This window comes from Dromaius novaehollandiae, chromosome 25 (assembly GCF_036370855.1).
Source record: "Dromaius novaehollandiae isolate bDroNov1 chromosome 25, bDroNov1.hap1, whole genome shotgun sequence".
NCBI classification, from domain to species: Eukaryota; Metazoa; Chordata; class Aves; order Casuariiformes; family Dromaiidae; genus Dromaius; species Dromaius novaehollandiae.
Window position 1 is genome coordinate 1755722 of NC_088122.1, and position 24639 is coordinate 1780360.

At 69.9% G+C, this 24639-nt stretch overlaps 1 protein-coding gene and 1 long non-coding RNA gene across 2 annotated transcripts; both read left to right on the forward strand.

Annotated features, from left to right (window-relative positions):
* Nucleotides 1–1527: 1527 nt before the first annotated feature.
* Nucleotides 1528–17563, forward strand: LOC135323626 (uncharacterized). The gene is made up of 4 exons (XR_010385106.1): nt 1528–1602; nt 14390–14575; nt 15228–15359; nt 15875–17563. It is a non-coding gene; the product is annotated as an uncharacterized LOC135323626 (long non-coding RNA).
* A 3006-nt stretch (nt 17564–20569) lies between these two features.
* TMEM161A (transmembrane protein 161A) lies at nt 20570–24371 on the forward strand. Its single transcript, XM_064497485.1, has 12 exons — nt 20570–20650; nt 21328–21431; nt 21560–21640; nt 21727–21824; nt 21945–22101; nt 22224–22375; nt 22450–22510; nt 22615–22758; nt 22880–22993; nt 23163–23337; nt 23416–23512; nt 23739–24371. Exons 1-12 carry the CDS (start codon nt 20648–20650, stop codon nt 23987–23989), a joined length of 1437 nt encoding a protein of 478 aa, XP_064353555.1. The 5' UTR covers nt 20570–20647; the 3' UTR covers nt 23990–24371.
* The last annotated feature ends 268 nt before the right edge of the window (nt 24372–24639 follow it).

Consider the following 24639-nt stretch of genomic DNA (forward strand, 5'->3'; position numbering starts at 1 on the left):
CGGCTCGGTGTTTTGCGTGCGCGGCTTTTCCAGCCCGCTCCGCTGCTCGCGTAGGTGCCGTCCGTGCTCCGAGGCTGCAGTCCCAGCCGCGGAAATCTGGGGCATTTTCCCGGTCACAAAGGGGCTGATTTGGGTGCAGAGAAAAAAAGAAAGAAAAGAAAATATTTTTTTCCCCTAAAGAAGTCGCGCGGGTCGTTCCTGCGCCGAAGCTCCTGCTCTGCCGGGCGGGCGCGGCGGGGCTTCCGCGCCGCTGTCACCGAGCGGGGAAATATCCGCGGCGCGGCGAGGACCGCGCTTGGCCCCCGCTCCGGCCGGGGCGGGTTTGCCGTTGCTTTGCAGCCCCCCCGCTCGGTGCTGGCTGCGGGAAGGGCTGTGCCTGCCCCCGACGGGCTTGGGAGCGGCATGCCAGGCGGAGAAATAGAAAATCAGATTTTCTTTTTAAGCGTCTTCCAGGGCAGGATATTATTGCTTTTAGAGAGCTCGGTCTTTGCGACGCGTGTGTAGGGATTAGCAAGAATATTTCTGCAGGGGAACAGGCCAAAAATAAAAACCTCAAACACCCTCCCAGTCTTTGTTGCCACAGCATCTTCGGGTGACAGCAACTGCAGAAATGAAACAAATCCGAGCGTCCGTTAAATCTTCAGTTTTCGTACACATCGATATTTCCAATCCGGCAGCAATTCGGGCAAATTTGGCTCGCGGTTCGAGCCCCCTTTTCCTCGGGATCTAGCCCCCCCTTCCCGCTGCTCTCTCAATCCGCCGGTGCTGATTGAATTGATCTGCGAAGCGATGTGCAGGGAACGAGTCGTTTTATCTTAAATGCAAATAATTCCCGGCGACAATATTGGAATCAACCCGGAAAAATGGGGAGGGGGAAAAAAAAGGAAAAGAAAAAGAAAGGGAAAAAATTAGAGAAATCTCTCCTGGAAAAAGCGTGCCGAAAATCCGCTTCCGAAGGGTGCGCGGCCGGGCGGGGAGCCCCCGGGGAGGCGGCGGCTGCCCGGCTCGCTCGGGGGCCGCGGCCGCGGCAGCTCCGGTTCCCGGTTCCCGGTTGCCGGGGCGCGGGGGCGGGCGGACGCCCGGAGCGGCGGCGGGAGGGCGGCTCGGTGCCGGGCCCCGGCTGCCCACCGCCCCGGGAGCCGGGCGAGAGCGGGGAGCCCGGTCGCCCCGGGGGCTGCAGGCCCCGCGCTCGCGTCCCCCCCCCCAAGGCGCACACACACAACCCCCCCGGGATGTGGGGCTGCCCCTGCGCCGGGACTGCCGGGGCCGCCTCCATTTCCCCGCCGCGTCCCCCGTTTGCCCTCTGGGAAGGGCCGCGGCCCGGCTCTGCCCTCTCGGCTGCGCGGGGGCTGCTTTGGGGGGCGGCCGCGCTGCCCGGTGCGGGGAGGCGGCTGCGGCCCGGATCGCCGGGGGGGCGGCTGCGACCCTTCCCCGGGCGCCGCCCGCCCCCTCCAGCGCTGCCGGCCCGGCCGCCAAAGTTGCGCCAAGTTGGCGCGGCTGCCGTCGCGGGGGCTGGCTCGCGTTACACCGCTTCCCTCTCCTTCCCCGCAGGTGAGCTCGGGCGAGGAGCGCTTCCGAGGGAGCCGCCGCTCCGACGAGCAGGTAACGGCGGAATTTTATTTCTCGTATCCAGCGCGGCCCCGAGACGCGCCCGGGGCCGCTTCCCGGCGCGGTTGCTGGCGGCGGCGGGGAAGGACGCGGCGCGGCCGCGGTGCAGGCGCCGGGCTGCGAGACCTGCCGGCGGCTGCGGCTTCTGGCGGCAGCGGGAGCGGTGGGAAGTTGCGGGGCGGGCGGAGAGCCGCGCTGGCAGCTCCCCCCCGGAGCCCCGGAGCCCCCGGAGCCCCCGGAGCCCCGCGGCGCGACGGGCCAGGGGTGGCGGCCCGGGCGGCGCGGGCGCTGCGGCGGGGAGCGGCGGCGGGGAGCGGCGGCGGCCGGGGCACCCCCGGGAGCCCCCCGCCCGGCACCCGGGGCCCCGAGCCCGGGCGGCGGCTCCCGGCGCTGCCGCCCCCGCCGAGGCGGCCGGCGGCTCCTGCGGCGAGCGCGGTGCTCGCACCGGAGCCCAACATGGCTGCTGTAGTGAAGGTATTTGATTCACACGAGGGTGAAGGCGAGGGAAGGAGCGGGGGAGCGAGGCGCCGGGGCCGGAGCGGGGCCTCCGAGCGAGGGACGGAGGCGGGCGACGGCTCGGGTAAGTGCCGGGGAGCAGGGGGGCCGGGCGGGCCCCGCGAGGCCCCCGCCGCGGACACGCGTGGGGCGGCCTGCCCTTCCGTGCCAGCACCGCCGAGCCTCCCCCCGCCGCCGCCGCCGCCGCCGCGGGGCTCCGGGGGCTCGGGGAGCCGTTTGCCGAGGGCAGCGGGGCTGGGCTGCCGCCGGCTGCCGGCGCCGAGGCGGCGGGGGACCCGGCGGGGCCGAACCGGGCCGCAGCGGCCCGCCCGGGCCCTGCGCGGCGGCTCCCGGGGCCGGCGAGCGGGGAAGGAGCGAGGCCAGCGCGGACGCTGCGCCCAGGCGCTGCACGGGGACCCTTCGAGCGGGTCCCCAGGGCGCTGCCGGGCCGCGGGGCCGCTCCGCGGGTCCCCTTGGTTCCCCCGGCGCGTCTCTCGGGCGAAGGCCGTTGCGGGGGTTTGCCGTTGCGGGGGGCACCGCGCCGTGCCCGCCTGGCGAAGGAGCCTGTCGCAAAGGAAACCCGGCGGGACGGCGAGAGGCCGCGGGAGGCGGCGGCCCCCCCGGGCCCGCCCGGCCTCGCCGCCGCCGGGCAGTGTGGACGGGAGAGCGGCCGAGGGGGGGGTCCCGGCCGCCGCCCCGTCCTTTCGCCCCGTCTCCCGGGGCCGGACACCGCCGCGTCCCCCGCCGCTCCCAGCGGGGACCTTTCGGAGCCCGGCGTTGACCGCGGAGGCGGCGGCAGCGGCGCGGGGTGTCCGCGGGCACAGGCCGTGCCCGACCCCGGGGCACCGCTCGGCGGCAGCGGCTCTGCGGGGGGGGCGTGTGGGGGGGACATTCGTGGGGGGATAATCTGCTAATTGGATAAACCGCTGCCTCGACACCAAAACCTCCGCGTTCCCAACTGTTTGCCCCGTCGGCCTACACCTGGGCGACAGGAATCGCAATAATGTTAATACTAATAATGATAATAATAATGATAATAATGATGGTAGTGATTGCTGGCGGCTTGCAGAGGGCCCCGGGGGGGGGGGGGGGGGCACAGGCGCGGCCGGGCCGGGGCGCCCGTCGGGTCGGGCCGGGCCGGGCCGGGCCGGGGCGCGGCGGCCGCTGGCGGTTCAGCACCACGGAGAGCGCCGGGTCCGGCCGGGCGGCGGCTCGTCCCGCCCCCCCGGGGGTCCCCGCTGCCCCCCGGGGTCTCCGGTTGGCACCTCCGGTCGCAGCGCCCTGCATGACCCCCCCCCCTTTAAACGTTATATCCGTATTTATAAAGGCGGGTGGGGGCCGGGACGGCTCCGTGCCCGGTTGCCTCTCTCGTCCCTCCCCGAAACACCGAGCGCCGTAACCGGTAACCGGGCGCCGCCGCCCGCAGCGACCGCCCCAGCGCTGCCCCAGCCGTCTGGGGTCGCCGGGGGAGGGGGGGGCCGGCAGGCCGGGCGGGTGCCCGCAGCCAGGGTGACGGTCTGCCCCGGGTCCCGAGGCCGGGGGAGCCCGGGGGCCGCGGCAGGAAGCTCCCCCGACCCCGGGTAGGGGGATGAGCCCGGGGAAGGCGGAGGCCGGAGCGGGGACCGGCGGCTGTCGGTGTCGGTGAGGGCGGCCGGGGCCGGCGCGGTGCCCGGGCCGCTTGTTGGTTTCGTTTTCCGTAGACCCAAAACGCGGCCGGGGTTTCTGCGGAGCGAGGTGCGACCCGGCGGTCACCGGGGGGGGGGTCCCCGCCGTCAGCTGGCCCGGCGGGGCCGGGGAGGGCGCAGAGCTGCGGGGCCGGGGGGACGCGGGAGGCTGGGGAGAGCCGAATTGTATTGCAGTGTGTGTGTGTGCGTGTGTGTGTGTGTGTGTGTGCACCAGTGTGTGTGTGCACGGTGCGTGTGCAGCGCTGGGCGTGCACCAGCATGTGTGTGTGCACCAGTGTGCACGCCCAGCACGTGCACACGCGTGTGTGTGCGTGTACCCCGCTGTGAGGGGGCTCCAGGACGAGCACACGAGCGTGCACACGCGTGTGTGTGTGTGTGTGTGTGTGCGTGTGTCCCTGGGCACCGCAGCGCGTGTGCGCACGGCCGTTGCGTTGTCACCCCGCACCGTTTCCAGCGCACGGCGTTTCGGGGTGCCGGGGAGAGGCCGTTCCCCGCCCCCCGGCACGTCCCCAGGCCGGTGCCCCCGGGGCTGCGCCGCCGCACCGGGAGAGGCGAGCGGGTCGCGGAGCGCCGGGCCGCGGCGGCCGCACGGGGGGGACGTGGAGCCGGGAGCCTCGCCGCTGCGGCCCGGCCCGGCCCCCGGCCCCCGGCCCCCTCCGAGCCCCCGGCCCCCGCCGAGCCCCTGGCCCCCGCCGAGCCCCGGGCGTCCCTCCTCGACCGGAGGGCAGAGACGAGGCCGGGCCGTCGGGGGACCCCGCGCCCTCCGGCCCCGGCCCCGCTGCTCTCCGAGGGGAGGGTCGTGCCCGGTTTTACTAATGAGCTGGTGCAAATTTTCCCTTTTGCAAACGGAGCCCGTGAGCGGGGGGGGCTCGGCAACCGGGCAGCCTCGACGGGAGGGTCCGGCCGCCCCCGGCCCACCTCCCCCTTCCCCCCCGCCCCAGCCGGGCCGCCCTTCCCCGCCTCAAGCCCGTCGGGCTGAAGCCCCAACCCCCCCGGCGGAGACCCGGGGGGGCGGCTCCGCCACAGCCCTGCCCGCCGGGGTTAGCCCCGGAGCGCCGCCGCCTCCCCGACGGGGCGGGCCGGCTGCGGCGGGGCGGGGGGGCAGCGGGGCCGGCGAGCCGCGAGGCTCCGGCCCTGGGAAAGGGGCCGCGGCCGGGGCGGCCCCCGGGGGCGGCGGCGGCGGCCGTGGCGAATGGCGCTGCCCGGGGGGGGGGGGGGTGACCCCTGCCCCGGCCCCGCCGCCGGGCCCGGGCCGTCCCAGCGCCGCGGCTGGGGCTTTGTCCGCCCCGGCCCTGCCCCCGCCCGCCCCGCCCGCCCTCCGCCGCCGGCTCTGCCCAACTTTAGCGGCGGGTCGCGGCGGCGCCGGGAGCGGGGCCGGGAGCGGGGCCGGGGGCTCCCTCCGCCGCCCCGGCCCAGCCCCTCCCCGCGGCGGGCGCGGAAGGACGCGGCGACCCGGAGCCCGCGGCGACGCGGGCAGCACCGGAGCGAGCAGGTACCGCCGCCCCGGGCCCCCCCCCCCCGCCCCTCCCCGCTCCCCCCCCCCCGGGGGCGCCGCTCTGCCCCGCGCACGGCCGGAGCCCCCCCGGCCCGGCGAGCTGCCCCCGAGCCCGGGACGGTCCCCGTGGTGCGGGGGCCCCTTCGAGCGGCCGCTGCCAGGGCGGGAGGCGGCGGGGGCCCCGATCCCCCGGGGTGCGGGTCCCCCCCCGGCTATAGGGGTCCCTGCCGGGGGCACGGGTTTCCCTGCGTATCGGTGTCCCCCCCTCGGGGGTGCGGGTCCCCCCGGGTTAGGGGGTCCCCGAGATGATGCAGGGTCGGGGTCCCCCCTGGGTTTAGGGCCCCCCCCCGCTGCCCCCCGGGGTGCGGGGCTGGAGCCGGCGAGCAGGGCCCGGCTCGGCTCTCGGGGCTCCGCGGAGCGGGGCTGCGGGAGGAAGGCGAGGAAGAGGAGGGCAGAGCGGAGGCGCCTCGGAAACCCCGCGGGGCCCTTTCCGCCGAGCCCTTCCCTTCGTCAGCGGGTCTCATGAGTCAGCGTTTCCGTGCCAGTAAATTACAGTAATTACCAAAGTGGGAGCAGGGTCCGGGGGTGACGGTGGGGCTGGGAGGGAGGCAGGTGGCCGGGCCGCAGCGCGGCTCCCGCGGAGCATCCTGCCCCCGGAGCATCCCGCCCCGGCGCTCGGGCCCGCGTGCCGGCGTCGGAAAGAGCGGCTGCCGGCTCTCCCCGAAAACGCTGGGGCTTCTTGATTATCGCCGAAAGGCGGCCGGCGCTGGGTTTGCGCCGGGCGAACGCGGCGAGGACGGTGCCTGGGCGCGGGGTGGCCGCGGCCCTGTTTTAAGGACCCCTTTTGGGCTGGTTTTTCTCTTTGGTTATCTAGCTGTATGAGTGTATGTGATATCATAAAGCTAGAGAACCGAATGTAAAAACCGGCTCGCTATTCTCCGGGACTTCCCACCATCAGGGAGCTCTGCCCTGCCGGCGGGGAGGGGGCCTCGGCGGCCACCGGCCTCCCGAAATTGCCGGCCGCTGTGCAGCGGAGGTGCGTGCACCTTTGCGGAGGGAGAGCGGCCGAAAGCGCAACGCGCCGCGTCTGTCGAGTGGAAATTTCAGTGGGGTTTTGTCTTTAATCATTTTTATTGAGGCCCAGAGCTAGTGTCTGTGCTTAGGTGATTATTTCTATTCAAAGCCGGGCTTCCTCAGGCTAGCTACAAACCCAGCACCTTTTATTTTATTTTTTTTTTTATTTTTCTGCTGTGGTTTTAATTTTCGCGTTGACAATTAAGCGTGGCTCTACCGGCTGCGCTAGGGATAAATAAAACGAGGCCGGCTTAAAAATAACCCCCAGAAACACCGTTTATAACGAAGTAGAAGGAAAGTTGCTTAAATATATTACCACATGCAAATTATAATTTAGCGCAAACCCATTTCTGGGGCTGGTTTATCTGCTGGGGAGAGGAATAAATCGCCGTTGCCGGTCGGTTGTTCCGCATCTGCAGAGCTGTCGCAGCATTGTTCTCGGGAGAGGCGGATTTGGGAGCCTGGCTCCGGCGGCGCCGTCCTTCCCCGCTCCCGGCCCCGGTCCGCCCGCTCCCCTGCACGGCGGGCGCTGCGCTTCGTCCCGCTTCGCCCTCGCAGCCGCCGGGTCCTTGCCCGGCTCCCCGGCCGCCTCCTCCGGCCCCGGCGGAGCCGAGCGCTGGCTGGCTGTTTCTGGCGGATGGCGATATTCACCCGTGTGTTTTGGGGTGAGGTTTTTCGGGAGCGGTGAGGGGGCCGGCTCTGAGCGAGGCCGCGCTGGAGCCCCCGGCCCTGCCGGCAGCCGGGAAGGGGGGAGGCTCTGCCGAGTCCCGCGGCCCCCGGCGCCGTGCTGGATGGGCCTGCCGGGCCCGGCACGTGCTTAAATCATTTGACGATGGGGCCCCGACCGAGCAGAAACGTGGATCCCTCTCCCAGGGGAGGCAGGCGGGGGGCAAGGGGCTCGGCACCCTCCCTCGCGCTCCGCAGCCCTTGCAGGGCGGTTGCACCCAGGCGCTTTTGCTCTCCCCGTTCGCCGCTCGGTTGTTTGATGCATCTATTTCCGAGCTGGTTTGTTGCCAAGCGGAGAGCAGGCAAAAAGCAGCCGCTCCAGACGTGAGCCGGAGGAGCAGCCCGGCCCGACCCGGCGCCCCGCGCGCCCTCCCTGCCCCGCGCGTCCTGCCCGAGCCGAGCTCGGCGTGCGGCTGCTCCTCCCATCGCAACCGGCCGCCGGGGCTCGCCGAGCCGGAGGAGCGCGGTGCATCTGGGGCCGGGAGAGGAAGGGCTGCACCTTCCTCACGCGCTGCGGTGCCTTGGTCCCTTCAGGCAGCGAGCGGCAGATCCCGCGTCCCGGGAGCCCGGAGCCCCGGCACCGATCCTGCACCCGGGCTGGACGTCGCGCTGCGCAGGCAGGACTCGCACCCGGCGCGTCGCGGCGGCGTCCAGCTTTCTGGCTTCCTCCTGAAACACGGATGTCTGGGGACGACCACCGGCTCCGTCGGTGCTGGAGGCTCCCCGTGTCCGGGAGCTGCTTCTCCCCTCGCCACCCCCATTAACGAGCCCCCGAGGTGGGGTGAGAGCCTGCGCTGCCGAGCCCCGTGCCGCAGAGCCCTTCGTCCGGCACCAACGCGGGCCGGCGGCGAGCCGTGCCATCAGCCGCGCGAATCGGCCCCTGCCAAGGCCGCGGATGCCTCCGGCGGGACGAGCCCGGCGGGCGCGCGGGAGAGGGGTGCTGCGCCTGGCCCCGCAGGCAAAGCCTCCGCTGGAGCTCCCGGTTTCTTTATCTATCGCCACGGGTCAGGCTGGGAGCTTCGGAGAGAGGAAAACCTTCCCCTGCTGCCTCAGCTGCCCTGAGCCTCTCCAAGGGGCTCTGTGTTGAGGGGTTCCCGTGCCGAAGCCTCTCCTGTCCCTCGGGAAGTCTCAGCCTTGGTAAATCCTGCAGCCCCGGGTGCCGGGCGAGCCGGCCCGCGGCCTCGGCGAGGGCTGGGGCACGACTTGCCGTGGCCTCGGCGGTGGAAGCTGCTCTAGTGCAGGAGCAGCGTTTTGTCCCCGGGCTCTTCCGACCCTCCCGGGAAGCTGGGGAAGGACGGGGGACGCGGGCAGCATCCGCGCCATCGGCTCCGGTGACGCCTTGCAGGAGCAACAAAACATGGGTGCAGGTAGCCGGTGCCAGGGACCAAACCCTGCCCTCTGCTCGGGGTCCCGGACCAAGGGTCCATCCTGAAATTAAAAAAATAACCCCGCGGTCCCGACGCCCCGGCTTCCAGGAGAGGGAGACCTGGGGCAGGGCTCGGGGGCTGCCGCGCTCAGGGAGCTTTCGCTTCCCTCCCGACTGCTCGTAAACCATTCAGGAAGAATTTCTTAAAATAGGTTCCACTTTAAGGACTTATCTTCTGAATGCCATTAATTTTCTGGGGTTCGTTAAAAGCAAACTTGGTATCATAGCAACTGAATCTATTCCAGGAACCCGGCCAATTGGGAAGCGCGTGTGAGCAACCCAAGGCGAGAGAAGGGAGCCGGTCAGGTTTATTCCTGGGCTTGTGCTTCTGCAAGTGAAGTTTTAATTTCCAGTGTTTTATTCCTTTCAGAACATTTTATAATTTCTCCCGGCGAATGTGCAGGGCGAGGGGAATAGCCGCGATGGCAAATATTTGCAAAATCTCCGTCGTTTCTCGTGTTCCCGCGCTGGGATGGAGGCAGCTGGAGATGGCCGCGGCGGCGCGGGGCTCATCCCGCGTCCCGGCCCGGCAGCCCCGGCTGGGATTGGGGTCTGGGAGCAAAGAGGACGTTAATCCCCGTCTCATTTCCCCGCTCTGCCGAAAGAAACAGTCATTATTTTCCTTTTAATCCCAGCTCTTGCCTCTTTTCCATTAGGCCTTAAGCCGCAATCTCGGTCCCGGGGGATGTCAGGCTGAGGATAATCCCGGGCCCTGCCGGCTCGCCGGGCGCCCGTCCCGGCCGGTTTGGGGGCAGCGGGAGGCTCCTCCCGGCCCCGGCCGTCATCCCCGCATCCCCCGGCGCCGGCGGGAGCGGGAAGGGCCGCGCGAGCCGCTGGGCCGAGCATCCCGGCACCGGCACACCGAGCCGGCAGCCGGCAACGCCGGGGCCACCGCCCTGCCCCGAAACCCCGGCTCGGCTTTCCGGAGCAGCCGGAGACAGGAGCAGCCAGCAGCAGTCCCGGCAGCGGGGGCCGGGCGGGATCCTTTCCCACGCGGGATCCTTTCCCACGCGGGATCCTTTCCCGCGCGGCCTCTTCCCGCCGTGCTCCCTGCCGGATCCCGGCGCTGCTCCCCCTCCTGCTCGCCAGCCGGAGAGTGAAAAACTAGGTGATTTTCCGACTCGGCTTTGTGCTTGATAGCAGGGAGAAGAAAAACTCATTTATGATAAAAAGTATCACTTAAATAGACAGGAAGGGTAAAAGCCCGGGACACAAACATATCCCTGAGCCAGAGAAAATGGAAAACACTGATGTGTTCAACTTCAGGCCATTTAAAAACAGCCGCTGAAGAGGCAGCAGTAAATAACAATTCCTTCCAATCAGGCAGGTGTCAGCGCCGCCGCCAAGCCCCCGCTTACCCCCAGCCGGCCGGGGGTGCCCGGCCTCCTCCTCGGCTGCGGATTTTATGGATGTCGGGCTGAAGGCGCCTGCTCGGATAAATCGGCCGCTGGAGGCGGCGGGAGCGCGACGAGCATCGCTCAGCCGTCCTCCGTCACCGGGGACGCTGGGGACCCGGCAGGGGCGCCCGGACGCCTGGGCCCCTCGCCCAGCCCCGCTGGCCGCGCGGTCCCGGAGCAGCGGCCAAGGGCAGCGGCGTCCCGACGGCCGGGGCTCGGCCCCGCTCGGGCTCTCTGTGACGGTGCGCGAGGCTGCCGGCCCGATGCAGCGCCCCGAAGCCGCCTTTATTTTATTTTATTTTTTCATGGAGAAATTATTATTTACAGTTTAATATCTTCATGTTTCTATGGAAACTCCATGGCTGCGCTGGGCGGAGAAGCCGGAACCGGCTGGGGAAATGGCAGTATCTGGCAGCGAGGGAGGCGGCGAGCGGAGCGGGGGGCACACCTGGCACGGGCGGCGCTGGCGACGCTTTTCCCTTCCCCACGGCCCCGAAATCCCCCCGACGCGGACGCCCTGCACGGGAAACTCCCCGGGGCGTCGGCGGTGGGCGAATTGGGGCAGGGGCATACGGGCGCGTAGGGGCTCAGTTGGCTTCAAAGACGTGTTGGGTCTCTCCGCTCCCAGCCCCGCCGTCTGTCCGTCCGTCCGTCCGTCCGCCAACACCAGCCCTCCCTCCGCCCAAAATAGCAGGCTATTAGCTTAAAAAAAATCCCAGGCTCCTCCAAAAATACTAACTGCGGCTTTCCCTGCATTTGCCTTCCGGTTTTTGAGCCTTTGGGGGATGACGGGTTTTTTTACACCCTTCTCCAAGCATGAGAAGCATATTTATATATTTTTAATGACAGGCAGGCTCCGGTGCTGCTCCGGGGCTCGGCGGGGTACGGCGGGGCTCGCGGCCAAGCCGGCGGGGCTGCGCGTGCGGCTGCGAGGAGGAGGAGGCCGGGCACTGCTTCACTCCACGGCCCCGTCGCTCCGCTCAGAGCCGGAGCACCGACGGCCTCTGCCTGAAATCTGGGAAACCAGCAAGGGCTGCTCCGAGCAAGGCTGCTTCTTGCGCTCTATAAATCCTGGATTTCTACTGCATCGGAGGCAATTTGCTGGAAACGCACGGGTTCGATGTTAGGGGAAAGGGGAGACATGGGGGGGCAGGAACTGGGGTTTGGCCTCGCCGGGGGAGCGGAGCAGGAAGGGGCCGCGGCCGCTGCGGGTGTCCCATCGCCCTGGCAGAGCCCTTCGCAGCGCCAGCCGCTCGGCGGGGGCCTGGGGGGGGGAATCCTGGGGAGCCGCGGCGTGCAAACCTACGAACGGCCATGCACACATGCATGCACGCACACACACGCATGCACACGCGTGCACACGCATGCACACGCCTGCACACGCATGCACACGCGTGCAGACGCAGGCTCGCGCTCGGCCTGCCCGCGGCGTCCTCGGTGCCCGCGGCCGGGAGCGGGGCCGGCTGCTCCGGGAGACAGCGAGCTCCCGGCATTTCAATGGAAACCAGGCGGGAACAATGCGGTGTGTTTTTCAGGGCCTGTGAAAGGGGGGTTTCGCGGCGGCGCTGAAAGGGCGCCGGGGGAGGAGGGGAGCCCGCAGCCCCTCCATTAGCTCAGTGCAGCCGCGAGAACAGCTGTGAAAAGCGCCCGGGCCTTTTTCCCACGCCCAGAGGAGCGGAGCGAGGGAAGGAGCCCTCCCAGCGAGGTCACAGCCCGGCGCTAATATATACACAGGCTGTGCCCCCGTCCGCGGCACCCCGGAGCAGGTTTGCTTAAGGCGCGCACACTGTCACGGATTTCGCGCCCCGCCGGCCCAGCCGGCCCCATCGGGGGCCCAGCACCCCCCCCCCCCCCGCACCCCGATCCCGTTCGTGCGTGTGAACCGGCCTGATTTACACCCGGCTCCTTATGGGGCCAAATCAAACCTCTGCTGCAGAGCTGCAGTTTGCAGAGCACCGGCCCGTGTCCCCCCCGGCAGGACGAGGTGGCTCGAGGCCCTGCAAGCTGCCAAGACGGGACCGTTGCAAGTGGGGAAACCGAGGCACGGAGCGGGGACGCGCTGGAAGGGGCGTCCCGGGCGAGCCGCTGCAGGGCTGAGGGGCTGCTCCTCTCCCCGCTCCCGGCCCTTCCTGAGCCGCAGTCTCTCGGAGCCGAGGTTTCCGGCTGGAAAACCCGCCCCGAGCGGCCCCACGTGCCGCTGGCCCCGCAGCCGGGACAGGCGTCTGCCCAGGGCCAGGCAGCGGATCAATCAGGCGGTGTTTATCCCCCTGCCCGGGCTCGGTGTGCGAGCTCATTTCGGCGCGTTCTGCCTTAAATTACAGCCTAATAAACCAAGACCCTCTTAGCGATGCAAGCGAGCGGGAGCAGTTCGCTCAAGGAAGGCAAGTTGCTGCCACAGCACCCAGGATGAGCACCCCAAAGCTGCTGCCGGCCCTCGGTGCATCCATCCCATCCCATCCCATCCCATCCCATCCCATCCCATCCCATTTCCTTATTCCCATTATTTTGCCCCCTGGCCCTCCCCGCCATCGTGTTTGGACCCGTTTTACCCCCGCCGTCTCCTCCTGCCGCCCCGACGGGCGGTGGCAGCCCATTCGAAATGCATGGGCTCCCTTCCCGCGCGCCCCGCTCCTTTTGAACCAGAAGGATTTTCTCAGAGGCGAAGTTCAAATGTGCGGCCGTTATTTATTTATCACCCCGCGATGTATTATTCATTTATTTAAAAATGTATGGCAGCTGGGAGCCCCGTGTTTAATCACCCCTCGGCCGGCCGGGCCAGGTGGGGACGGCCCCTCGCGCCCGACTTGGCACCGACGGCACCAAAATTCACCCCCGCGGCCGGGGGGGGAGCGGGGGGGTGGGCGGCGGAGGGGCCACTGGGGCGAAGGACCACGAAGCAGCACGAGGGCTTAAGGATGCTCTCGGTCCCCGCGGCCCGGTGCTAAACCATGTCCCCCTCGTGCCACCCCCCTTCCTCACTGGGACAGCAGCTAATTGAGACGGATTCGCCCCCGGCCGAGCTGCCCCTTCCTGGGGGAGGGGGCTGCTGCCATCCCCGCACCCCCAACCCCCCCGGGGCTGTTACCTGCCCCAGGGCACCGGTACGCGCAGGGCCCGGGGTCACCAAGCCCCAGCACCGCCGGCTCGCGCGGGACGGGCACCGCTGTCCCCAACCGTCCCGCCTGCCGGGCCCGGGACGCTGGCGCTCGACGACACCCCAACGCTGCGGCCGCCGCTCCCGCCGCGTCTCGCCCGGCCCGTCTCCCCCGGCAGACAAACACGCTCTTCCTCCCAAACACGGTCCCGGCGCACAAAGCGGCTCCATTATCCGATGGGATAGGGAAAGGAGGGGTGGGGGGGGCCGGCGGGGCCGACAATGGGGGCGAGCGGTGCCCGGGCCGCCGCTATTGTGCGCGGGCAGGAAGGGCCAGGACCCGCGGCACGGCCCCCCCCGAGGTGCTTCGTGCCCCGGCCCCCCGGCTCCGTGGGCGTCCCGGCCTCCCCCCGGCTCCCCCCGGCCCGGCCTCTCCGTGCGGGCGCCCGACGGATGCCGGGACCGGGGAGGCTGCGGCGCTGGCGGCGACGGTGCTGCAAAGCCCCCGTGTCCCAAACCGCGTTGCAACCCCCCCGCCACGGTATTTTAGGAGGATAAAGGCGGCTGAAGGGTGAGGCGCGAGGCTGCCCCGCGGCTGGCACGCTGCAAAGCTTTGCCTCGTTTTCCCTGCTTTTTTGCCCCCGGTTCCCCAGCTGCAGAACGGGCCGCGGGAGCCGCCGGCGGTGCCACCTCCGTGGGGCGGCCGCAGTCGGCAGCCTCTGCCCGAGCCCGGCGAGCGGGACCGAGGGCCCCGGCCCCACGCGGGCACGGCAGTGGGTCAAGACGGGGCCCACGGCGGCCCTCGGGGCTCGCTCCTGCCGTCGGCTCAGGGGGATGAGCCAGGGATGGGGCTGCTCCCGCACACGAGCATCCTGCGCCGCGGGAAACCCACGCTCCGAATAGCAGAGGCGGATCGGTGACTGCCCAAAACAGCCATTTCCAAACAGGTTTTCCTCCTCTAAGCTACGTTCTGGGAAATAAAGGGCTGTTTTCGCCCCACACCTCCTGCTCACCGCGGTTTTCCCCCACCCCGCCTGGCCGCGGCGCGTTCAGGGCCGTGCACCCGCAGACCGCGCGGTGCGACGGGGGCGAGAGGCTGCGCGGTGCTGGGTACGGGGGCTCCGGGCATCGCGTGCCGGCGGGCGGCACCCGGGCTCTCCGGATCCGAGGGCAGCCGGCGCCTTTCCCGCGGGTCCGTGGGGCGGCAGCGACGTGGCCCCTCTTTCCAGGCTCGCTCTCGTTTTCCTTGTGCAAAAAGCACCTAAAAAAGCGCCGTTTCGAGTTCCTATGGAAACACAGCAACCGTCCGGCCCAGCACCCCACGCCCTGCTCCATTTCCCCCTTCGCAGCCTATTGCTCCGTAACCACCTGATTTTATTTCTTCTTCAGTCTTTTGCAGAGGGGAAGCCCCCACCCAGCTCCGATCCTGGCGTTCGGCTGCCGCCGCGGCCCGGGAAGCGGGATGGCGGGACGTCGGCACGCGCGGCCCTTCGGCACGGGGGGAGACGAGAGCCCGGAGCAGAGCCGTGGCCCCGCACCGCCAGCACGCCGGCATCGCCCGCCGCGGCCGCAGGGGTAAGCTGGGGCGCGGGGCCCCGGGACGATGGCTCCCACCATCGCCCCGCGCCGAGATGCCGCGGCCCCGAAACGGCGCTGAGCATGAGACGCCGTCTGCCAGGCCGGTCCCACGCCCGGCCTGGCCTTTCTATGCAAAAGCAGAATTAATTAGATTTGAATATGGTAATTCAGCCATTCCCCCCCCCACACCCCCCCAGCCGGTGCTGTGAGGTTGGCTCTTTTCTTCGGGCTTTCTTCTCGCCCGCGCCCCCGCCGCCCCCCCGGCACCGCCGCTGCATCCCAACGCAGCGCCCCGGCGCAGGGCTCCCTCGCTTCCCGTGGCCCCGCAGCCCCCACGGCCGGGGATGCGGCGAGCCCTGCTTGGTGGCACGTGGCTGCGCTGGGAAATCCATTAATCCCCCCCAAAACTCGGGCTGCGCTTTGAACCTCCACCGCGTTTCCCGGCAGCTTCCCTGCCGTCCTGCCACCCCGCGCTGCGAGCGCTGAGGCTGCGCTCACGCTGGCCGGGTTATGGCCACAGAGACCGGGAAATTCCTATAAACTGGGATCTGAGCTGGAAAAAGTATATATATTCCCTGGAATATCCATATACATATACACACACATGTCTATACACACATATACATATATACATATATTTTCTTTTCAGTAACCTCACAGAGCAACAGAAAGCAACGTGAGATACCTGCGGGAGCCGAAACACCCCCCGGGACTGTCTGAAGAGGCTGCTGAAAGCGCGGCTGAGTTTCTGCTAAGACACTTGCAATAGGGTCGCTTTAAGGTACAATTTTTAATTGCATGGGCAGCTGCTTTCCATCTTAAACAGGAAAACCCTGGATTTTATTTATTTTTTACATACATATACATACATACATACATACATATATGTACATAGATATATATGTACATACATACAGATATATATATACACACACACATATATATAAATATATATATAGTGTTTGCGCAGGGAGCGGGAAGCCCCAGTGCGGAGGAGCCAGGCCCCAGCCCCTGCTCTCCCCCCGGGGCTCCGGTGCCCGCGAAAGGCCTCGGTGGTTTAATGCAAGCTGGCACCTGCGCCGAGGGGGGGGCCGCCCCCCGGGCGAGCGCCGGAGCTGACCTACATAGCCGGGCCCCCGCCGCTGCCGCCCGCCCCCGGCAGCCGGGGCTGGTGCGCGGCGCGACAAGGAGCCCCGGTGGGAATTTGCAGCCTCCCTCCGTGCAGCCTCCCTCCCTGCAACCTCCCTCCCTGCAACCTCCCTCCCTGCAACCTCCCTCTTAATTTTCTCCCCTCAGATACAGTTAAGGGCAATTGCAACTCCAAATCGGCCGCGCGGATCCAGCACGGCCCCGGCACAGGCGGCCACGGAGCCACACGGCGCCTTCCAGCTCCGGCATCGAACGGCCCCAAAGGAGGTTTTTCTGCGCGGGTTTGCTCCCAAACGCAGCATCCCGGGGCGTTTCTGCCCCTCGTCTCCCGCTCGGATTAACTGGAAGCACCGAAGCAGCACGAAGCCGCCGTCGGCGCTGGCGGATCCCCCAGACTCCCGGCGTTATCGGAGGATCGCACCGAAGCCGCAGACGGACCCGTTCATCCCCGGCCCGGGCAGACCTGCTCCCTGCGGCGCTTCCCAACAGGCTCCACCAGGTCCAGAGAAGCCGCCGTGAAATGCAGCTTCTGCGGGGATTTCGGGCAGCCGAAGACGTGTTTTTCCACTAGAGAAGCAGCTGGTGCCAGGCCTGGGGCTGGAGCAGCCGTTTTGGGGGCGTTTGGTGGATTTTTCGCCCCCTCGAGAAGGAAGCGAGCCACCGTGCCGGGCTCCGGGTTGCTTCGTGTCTAATTCACGCCGGAGGTATCCCTGGATCCACGAGCCCCGCGAGCTCGTGCTCTTGCCCGGTCGGGAATGGCTTCGGACTCCGCTGGGCGCCGGGCGCTGCAGGGATCTCGCCGCACGGCGCAGGCCAGGCCAGGCCTCCCCCTTCGACACCTGCTCACGCGGTGGGCAACGCTCGCGACGGAGCTTGGATCCAGCCCGGTGCCGCCCCGGAGCCGCCTCTTCTCCCTCCCTGTTTCAGCTCCCCGGTCGCTCCCTTTCCGAACGAGGACGTTCCCAGCTCAAAGCGCCGGCGCCGGCTTTCCCGGGACTCGCGGGGCTCCGGGCAGCCCCCGGCCGAGGGCAGCCAGGCCAGGCCGCATCCACGGCGGCTCCGGCAGAACGAGCTTAAAAGACTCTTTGCCAGCGCGTCGCTGAGGAGCTGGTGGTTCAATTGCTGGGGGAGTTTGGCCTCAGACAGACATGAAATAAAATAAATCAGCACCGTCTTCCCCTCCGCCTTTCCCCTCCATGTCGGTTTGGGGGCAGACTGCCATCGCCAGCGCCGGGAAAAGCAAAGAGAAATCCTGCATTTATTTGTCGCTGCTTTGAAAATGCGTGTTTTTTTAGGGACAGAAAGCTCGGAGCGCTGCAGGCGGCACCGGGAGCTGGCGCGGGCAGGTCACTGCGGGGCGCAAGGCAGAGCCACCGCTCCGGACCCGGCAGGAGCGACTCTCCGGGCAGTAAATTCCCGAATCCCCTGGATTTGCAGGCAGGCTGGGGCCAGCGCGGCTCCTCGCCTGAGCCGGGAGCAGAGCATCCCGCGGGGCCCGTGCGGGAGCCCTCCCAGCCGGACCCCGGCCCCGCTCCCACCAGCCTCAGCCCGCCCAGGGCTCCGGTGCTGCGGAATCGCCCACGGTCCCGGTTTTCCACCCCGGAGCGGGCTGAAGACCCCGACGCCTGCGCTGCTGCGGGCCCGGCAGAGCCGTTTGGGGGTTTGCGGGTGCGTGGAGCCGTGTGAGCTGCCGCTGACACCTGTGTGCAGCCGACGGACCCGGTTCCACCCGACGAGCCGCTTCGGGTGCCCCGGAAAGCAAAATAAAGGGAAAAGCGGCTGAAAGCAGCTGCTCTCCGCAGCTCCGCTCGGCGACTTCGGAAATCACCGGCTGCTGAGACCGGGGGTTGCAGGTGCTGGTGCCGGGAGCCGAGTTCGTCCCTGCGGCCCCGCTGAGCACCGAGGAAACGCGCCGAGCGGGTCCGACCCGGGGCTGAGTGGTGCCGGGGATGTCTGAGCGGATAAGGGAGGAGAAACGGGAAAAAACAGCCCAGAAACGACCCGCGGGGCGGGAGCGGGAAGCCGCGGCACTGAGCACCCCGGGCTGCACCCGCACCGCTGCCGGGCTGGGGCAACATCCGTCCCCGGGAGATGCGTTTAGGTGGGTTCCCTGGAGCTGCTCCCAGCTGCTCTGCGTGAGCCTGGTGCTGGAGGAGGGACACGGCCGAGCCGCGGGGAGGAGGGGGAACCCCGGGCGGAAAGCCGGGATTAGGCGAGGGATGTTCCCACCGAGGGCAGCGGGTGGGAGCGGCAGCCCCGTGCAGCCGCAGCTCGTGCGCTGCGTTCGGCTGCAGGTCCCGTGGGATCTGCCAGCCGCATCCCGCGGATGGGGAGCCGGGAGCCCCAGGCAGCCGCTCCACAGGGCTCAGCTCCGGGTGAGGATTTTCCGGAGAAGCCAAGGGAAAGCGGCGTCCTGCCGGCCATGGCGGGAGCCGAGCACGCCGGGGCCCCGTGAGCCCGACGCCCGGCCATCCCGTTCCCCCCCAGGCGCTGCTTCTCCTGCCCCCTCATCCCCTGGCCCTCTTTCTCCCGAGGTTTTCCAGGGAATCGCCAGCATGTGCTGACCCCAAATTCCCATCCGCGCACTTCCAGAGGTGCCCAAACCCCCCCGTGCCTGGCGGATAAATGGCCCCAGCCGAGCAGGGTCCGGCGAGATCGGCAGCCCCCGGCCGGGGCCGCACCAGTTTCTCTGCTCGGCAGCGGCATCGAGCCGAATGCAGCCGGATCCAGCGTCTCTCCCGCGGGAACGGTGGCGCGGCCGGAGCCGGCACGGGAGGCCGGAGCAGCAGCACAGCGCGGCAGCCCTGGCGTTTAAATAAAGTGTGGAGCTTCCCTCCTGCAAAGTGTGATGAGCACGAAACTCCGAGTCTGCCGAGACGTTTGGGGTGTCCCGGGTCCCCCCCGAACCCCAGGGACCCGCAGAGCTTCTTCGGGCTGCTTTGCGGCGGGGGCTGCTCCGGCGGGAGCGGGGCAGTTTGTTATGCTAACCGAGGGGGGCTGCATTCAGGGGACATGTCGGAGAGGTCTGAAGAGCAAGGAGTTCACAGGCCCTCTCCCTTTGTCATGCTAAAAGTGCAACGCAGAAAATATATACAGGCAGCTGCTCAATGGGCTGTGAAATACGAGCGATGGCTCCGGCGGCCCCGGGTGATGCAACGCGGCCGCACAATGCCGGGCGCAGCCCCGCCGCCTTTGTGCAAGTCGGGGACGCTCCGCCGGGGGGGACCGGGCCCTGGCTGCCGGGGGGGGACCGGGCCCTGGCTGCCGGGGGGGGGACCGGGCCGCCAGGTGCAGGCAATGCGGCCGCGAGGGCCCGGCAGCCCGTCCGCATGCCGCCAGCTCGGCCGGGCCTCGGCACGCTGCATCGCTGCACCAGGCACTGCCGGGCTGCAGCCCGTTGCCGCAGCTCCCTTTGCTGATGCTAATTCAGGAAAAGGAGCGGGGGGGTGGTGTAAAATCCGCCCTCAAAGGGGCTTTTGTGCCCCCGGGGAGGCAGCCGGGCTCAGGGTGCTCCCAGCATCCGTCTTTTGTCTTTTTCTCCTTTTTTTTTTGTCTCGCGGGAGCTGAAACCGGCCGCCGGCGCGGGCTGAGCGGCTCCCCAGGCCCTGGCGCTCGTCCCCAGGTGCTCGGCCGCCCTTTCGTGCTGGCCACGGAAATGGGGCTGGGGGCACCCGCCTGCCACGAGGCCCCGGCGGAGGCAGCAGCGGGATCGGGGTGTCCTGGCTGCCACCCACTGCCTTCGCCAAAACCTCAGCTCCCTCCCCAAAAGGCTGCCAGCAGCGTGGGCAGCGCCCGGCCCGAAGCAGCCCCCGAGCGTGGGGGCATCCGCCGCAGCCCTGCGTATGTCCCGTCGCGGCATCACCCAAATCGCCCGCATCCCACTGCCCTTGGGCCGGCGGAGATGGGAATCCTCCGGGACCCGGGATCTGGCGGCCGGGGCCAGTGGGCGCGCAGGACCGGGGCATTCGGAGGCACCGGGCGGATTTGGGCCCCGTCCGGAGGAGCGAGAGGCTGCGGCGCTGGGCGAGGTCCGGCCTGTGCTGGGGCGAAGCAGGGCTCAGCCCTCGCCCCCCGCCCGGGAGGACGGCGGTGCCCGGAGCCCGGCGGGTGCCCCGGGAGGAGGCACCGGGCCGGGGTCACGGCATCCCGGGGTGCCACCGTGACCCCCGACCCCGGGGCATCCCGGCCCGCCGGGGCGCGGGCGGAAGCGACATCTAGCGGGAAGCATCCCGTTGCCAGGGAGCGACATCCATGGCAACGCCTCCGGGCTGGACCGGACGGGGGAGGCTGGCAGCACCCGGGACCCCCCGGGACCCCCGGCGGGGGCTTTTCTGCACTGTTGAGCGGGGGCTGCCCTTTCCCTGGAGCCCGAAGCCCCTAAAAGCAGGTGTTTTGCTAAATCCCAGCCCCCAGGCAGCCCCAGCAGCGGGCAGGGAGAGGACCCAGGCATCCGGGCCCAGGATGCCCCCAGTCGCCGCTCCGGTCCCTCCCGGTCTGCACGAAACCCCCTTCCCCGCTGCCGCCCGCACGAGCCGCTTCAGGCAGATCCTATGTGTATATAAAAATGTATGGCTGTGTCTATGCATATATATACATGCTGCTGTTTAGGGTTGTCCCCACGTGCCCCGCAATGGACGCGTGTCCCCCCCAGCGGCACGGTAAGGCCGCGCCGGCCTGGCGGCGCCCACGGGGCTCGAACCGGCGACCCCGGGGCCGCGGGGGGACTACAGCTCCCAGGGGGCAGCGCGCGCGGAACCAGGGGGCCGCCGGCCGGCCCGCCCCCCTTCCCGATTCCGCTTCTCCATTGGTTATGTAGTTGTCAATCACTCGCAGAGCGGCGGCGGATTGGCCAGCGGTGGGGGCGCTCGGGCGGGCGGTGGCGGGCAGGCCTCCTGCGGCCGCCTTTGCGCTGACCCCGGCATGGTGAGCGCGGGCGCCGAGGCCGGGGCTGCCGGGGCCGGGGTGTCCCCGGGGGGGTGCATGCCCAGGCTGTCCCCGGGGGGTGCATGCTTAGGGGTGCATGCCCGGGGGGGCAAGCCCAGGCTGTCCCCGGGGGGGTGCATTGCAAGGGGCTGTCCCCGGGGGGGGTGCATGCCCGGGGGGGGTGCATGCCCAGGCTGTCCCCGGGGGGGTGCATTGCAAGGGGATGTCCCGGGGGGGGTGCATGCTTAGGGGTGCATTGCAAGGGGCTGTCCCGGGGGGGGTGCATGCTTAGGGGTGCATGCCCAGGCTGTCCCCGGGGGGGTGCATGCCCGGGGGGGTGCATTGCAAGGGGCTGTCCCCGGGGGGGGTGCATGCTTGGGGGTGCATGCCCGAGAGTGCAAGCCCAGGCTGTCCTCGGGGCGGGGGGGGTGCATTGCAAGGGGCTGTCCCGGGGGGGTGCATGCTTAGGGGTGCATGCCCAGGCTGTCCCCGGGGGGATGCATTGCAAGGGGCTGTCCCCGGAGGGGGTGCAAGCCCGGGGGTTGCTGCCTGGGCTGTGCCGGTGCAGGAGCGGGGGGAGGCCGGGCAGCCCCGGTGGAGGCAGGTGTCTCGCTAGCCGGGGGGGCTGCGGGAGGCCGGGGGCCCCCGGGCTGCCCCTGAGGGTGCCGCCGGCGCAGGCGGTGATGGGGGTGCAGGTGGTGGTGAGCCTGCTGGCAGCGAGCGTCATGCAGAAGATGGCCCCGCACTGCTCCTTCGCGCGCTGGCTGCTCTGCAACGGCAGGTACGCGGCCCCCCGGCCCCCTCCTGGCCCCCCCCTCCGGCCCCCGCCCTCCCCGCCGGCCCCTTCCTCGCAGCCCGCCGGGGCCCGGGGGAGCGCCGGCCCCGCTGCCGCTGCCGTCTTCCCCGCAGCCTGCGCCGCTACAAGCACCCATCGGACGAGGAGCTCTGCGCCCTGGCCGGCAAGCAGCGGCCCAGGACCAGGCGCGACAGGTCGGCTCCCACCCGCGCCGGGGCGCGTTGGCGGGGGGGACGAGCCAGCCCCCCCCCGGCCGCCCTGAGCCGCGCCGCTCTTGCAGGAGGGCCAACGGCGCGGCCGACGACAAGCCGCTCTCGGTGCCCCGCGACATCGCCCTGCGCCTCGACACCAGCCCCATCACCGCCGTGGATGCTCTCGGTGACTCCCGCGGCGCCGCGGCTCCGGCAGCCCTTCCCGGCGCTGGCATCGCCCACGCGGCCCGGGCTCCGGCCCGGAGCGGCACCGGGGCCCCCATGACACCCCGCTGTGCCACCCCAGTGCTGCGCTATTTCCTGGAGTACCAGTGGTTCGTGGACTTCGCCCTCTACGCCGCCGCCGTGTACGTCTTCACCGAAGGCTACTACTGCCTGGCCGACCCCCAGAAGGAGACCAACCTCGGGGTGCTCTGGTGCCTACTGACCGTCGTCTTCTCCGTGTATCCTTCTGCCGGCGGGGGCGGCGGGGTGTCCCCGTCCCGGTGATGCCTGGCGTCCCTGTGCCAAGGCGCCCAAGCCCGCCGGGGCGTCCCGCTGCCACTGCTTTCCTTGACGCCCGCAGCAAGGTCTTCTTCACCGTGATGCGCCACTACTTCCGCTCCGAGGAGGGCGGCGAGCGCTCCGTCTGCCTCACCTTCGCCTTCTTCTTCCTCCTCCTCGCCATGGTGGCCCTGGTGGTCCGCGAGGACTACCTGGAGTTCGGCCTCGAGCCCGGTGGGTGCCGGGGGGTGCTGGCAGGGACGGGAGCCCCGCGGACACCCCAGCTCACGGCAGCTCGCTCCCCGCAGGGCTGGCCAGCGTCAGCAGCAGCCTGGAGAGCGCCCTGAAGCCGCGGGGATGGGACTGGACGTAAGCCGGGGCCGGGCGGGCGCCTGGGGGGGTTGCAAGAGCCGGGGCCGGGCAGCGGCGCGGCGCCCGCGGCCGGGTCCCCCCGCTGCGCGCTCTCCCCGCAGGCTCCCCCTCGCCAAGCTGGCCTTCAAGCTGGGGCTCGTGGCCCTCTGCTCCTTCCTGGGCGCCTGCCTGACCTTCCCGGGGCTGCGCCTGGCCCAGACGCACCTGGACGCGCTCCGGATGGCCGCCGACCAGCCCCTGGCCCAGTTGGGTGACGCCGGCGGCTCGGGGGGGCGGGCGGGGGGGCGGGGAGGGGGCCGGGAGCCCCTTCGCCGCGCCGGGGGGACGGGGCCGCGGCGCGCGGCTCGCCGACGGCTGCCGTCGCAGGGTGCTGCTGCACGCGAGCTTCCTGGCGCCCGTGGCGGTGGTGGCGATGTGGATCAAGCCCATCGGCCGGGACTTGGTGCTCCGCGCGCCCCTGGGCAAGCAGACGGTGCAGATGTAAGCGGTGCCGCGCGGGCGGCGGGTCGGGGGAAACCGAGGGGAAACCGAGGCACGGGGCTGGGCGGTGGGCGTGCCCCGGCTGCTCTGCCGCAGCCCCCTCGGCTCTCCCCGCTCCCGGCGTCTGGGAGCTCGCCGGACCCCCGCCCACCGCCCCGTCCTCTCGCAGCATGTCCGACTCCGCCTACAACACCGCGCGCCTCTGGACCGTCGTGGGCCTCTGCCTGCTGCGCCTGGCCGTCACCCGCCGTCACCTCCAGGCCTACCTGGGCCTGGCCGAGCGCTGGGTGGAGCAGATGCGGCGGGAGGCCGGGCGCATCCCCGTCCTGGAGATCCAGCGCAAGGTGCGGGCACGGCCCGGGCGGGAGCCGGCCGGTCCGGCCGCCGGCGCCGGCTGATCCGCGCTGCCCGTCTGCCTGCAGATCACGCGGATTTACTGCTACGTGGCCGTGGTCAGCCTGCAGTACCTGGGGCCCGTCATCCTCACGCTGCACTGCACGCTGCTCCTCAAAACCCTGGGTAAGGCGCCGGCGGCGGCGGGACGCTCGGGGCGGGGTGAGACGGGGCCGGCGCGAGCCCTGCGAAGCCGCGCACGGGCAGCCGGCGTCCTCGAGGCACGGCTTGCAGACCTTCCCGCGGGCCCTGGCGCGTGTAATGAGCGTGGCAGGACTCAGCGCACGGGGCTGGGGCTGCAGCCCAGCGCCGATGCCCCGCCATGCTCCAGCCCGCGCCCTCCATCCCGCAGGGAACCACTCGTGGGGGCTGTACCCGGAGCCCTCGGCCGTCCCCGCGGCAGCGCCGGCGGCAGCCCCGCGGCACCAGGCCGGCGAGGACGTGCGGGCCGCCGTGGAGCAGATCACCGGGGCGCTGGGCGGCATCTTCACGCCCCTCTTCCTCCGCGGGCTCTTCGCCTTCCTCACCTGGTGGGTGGCCGCCTGCCAGGTCGTCACCAGCCTCTTCGGCCTCTACTTCCACCGGTACCTGGCGGCCTCGTGACGGCGCAGCTGGGAGCGGCCCCGCTCTGCCCGCGTGCCCGGGGCTGCGGGGCGCCTGCTCCAGCGCCATCCCGCACGGAGCCCCTCCGGCTGCGCGGTCCCGGAGAGCCGCCCCGGCCAAGGGCGCGAGCGTGTCCGGCCCCGGCACCGCTGCTGGGAGGCTCCTGCGGGCGCTCGCCTTTCCTCGGGGACGCGGAGCAGGGATGCGGAGCGGGGACGCGGAGCAGGGATGCGGAGCAGGGATGCTCTGCTGGCGTCTGCCTGCCCGGCTGAGGACGCGTGTGCGGGTGCAGGGTCGGAGCCCCGGAGGTTGTTCTGCTGCTGCGTGTGAAGCCTCAGCCCTGCGGCTGGGGGCTGTTTTAGGAATAAATAAGCGACTGCCAGTCCGTTTGCCCGCTGCTGTGTTTGCACGTTGCTGCCCTGACGCCCTGCTGCAGCTCGGGATGATCCCGTGTCGCAGGGACCCGGGACGAGGACAAACGCTTGCAGGGACGATGCCACCCAGCCCCTTGGTGCCCAGCACCGGAGGAAGAGCCCCCCCTGTCCGCCCCCTCGCAGCGGGGCTCGGCCCGGCCCTGGCCCTTTCCCTGCCCGGGGCTCAGGGTGGATAAAGCAGTGGGTGCTGGTGCAGCTGCGTGAAACGGGATGAGC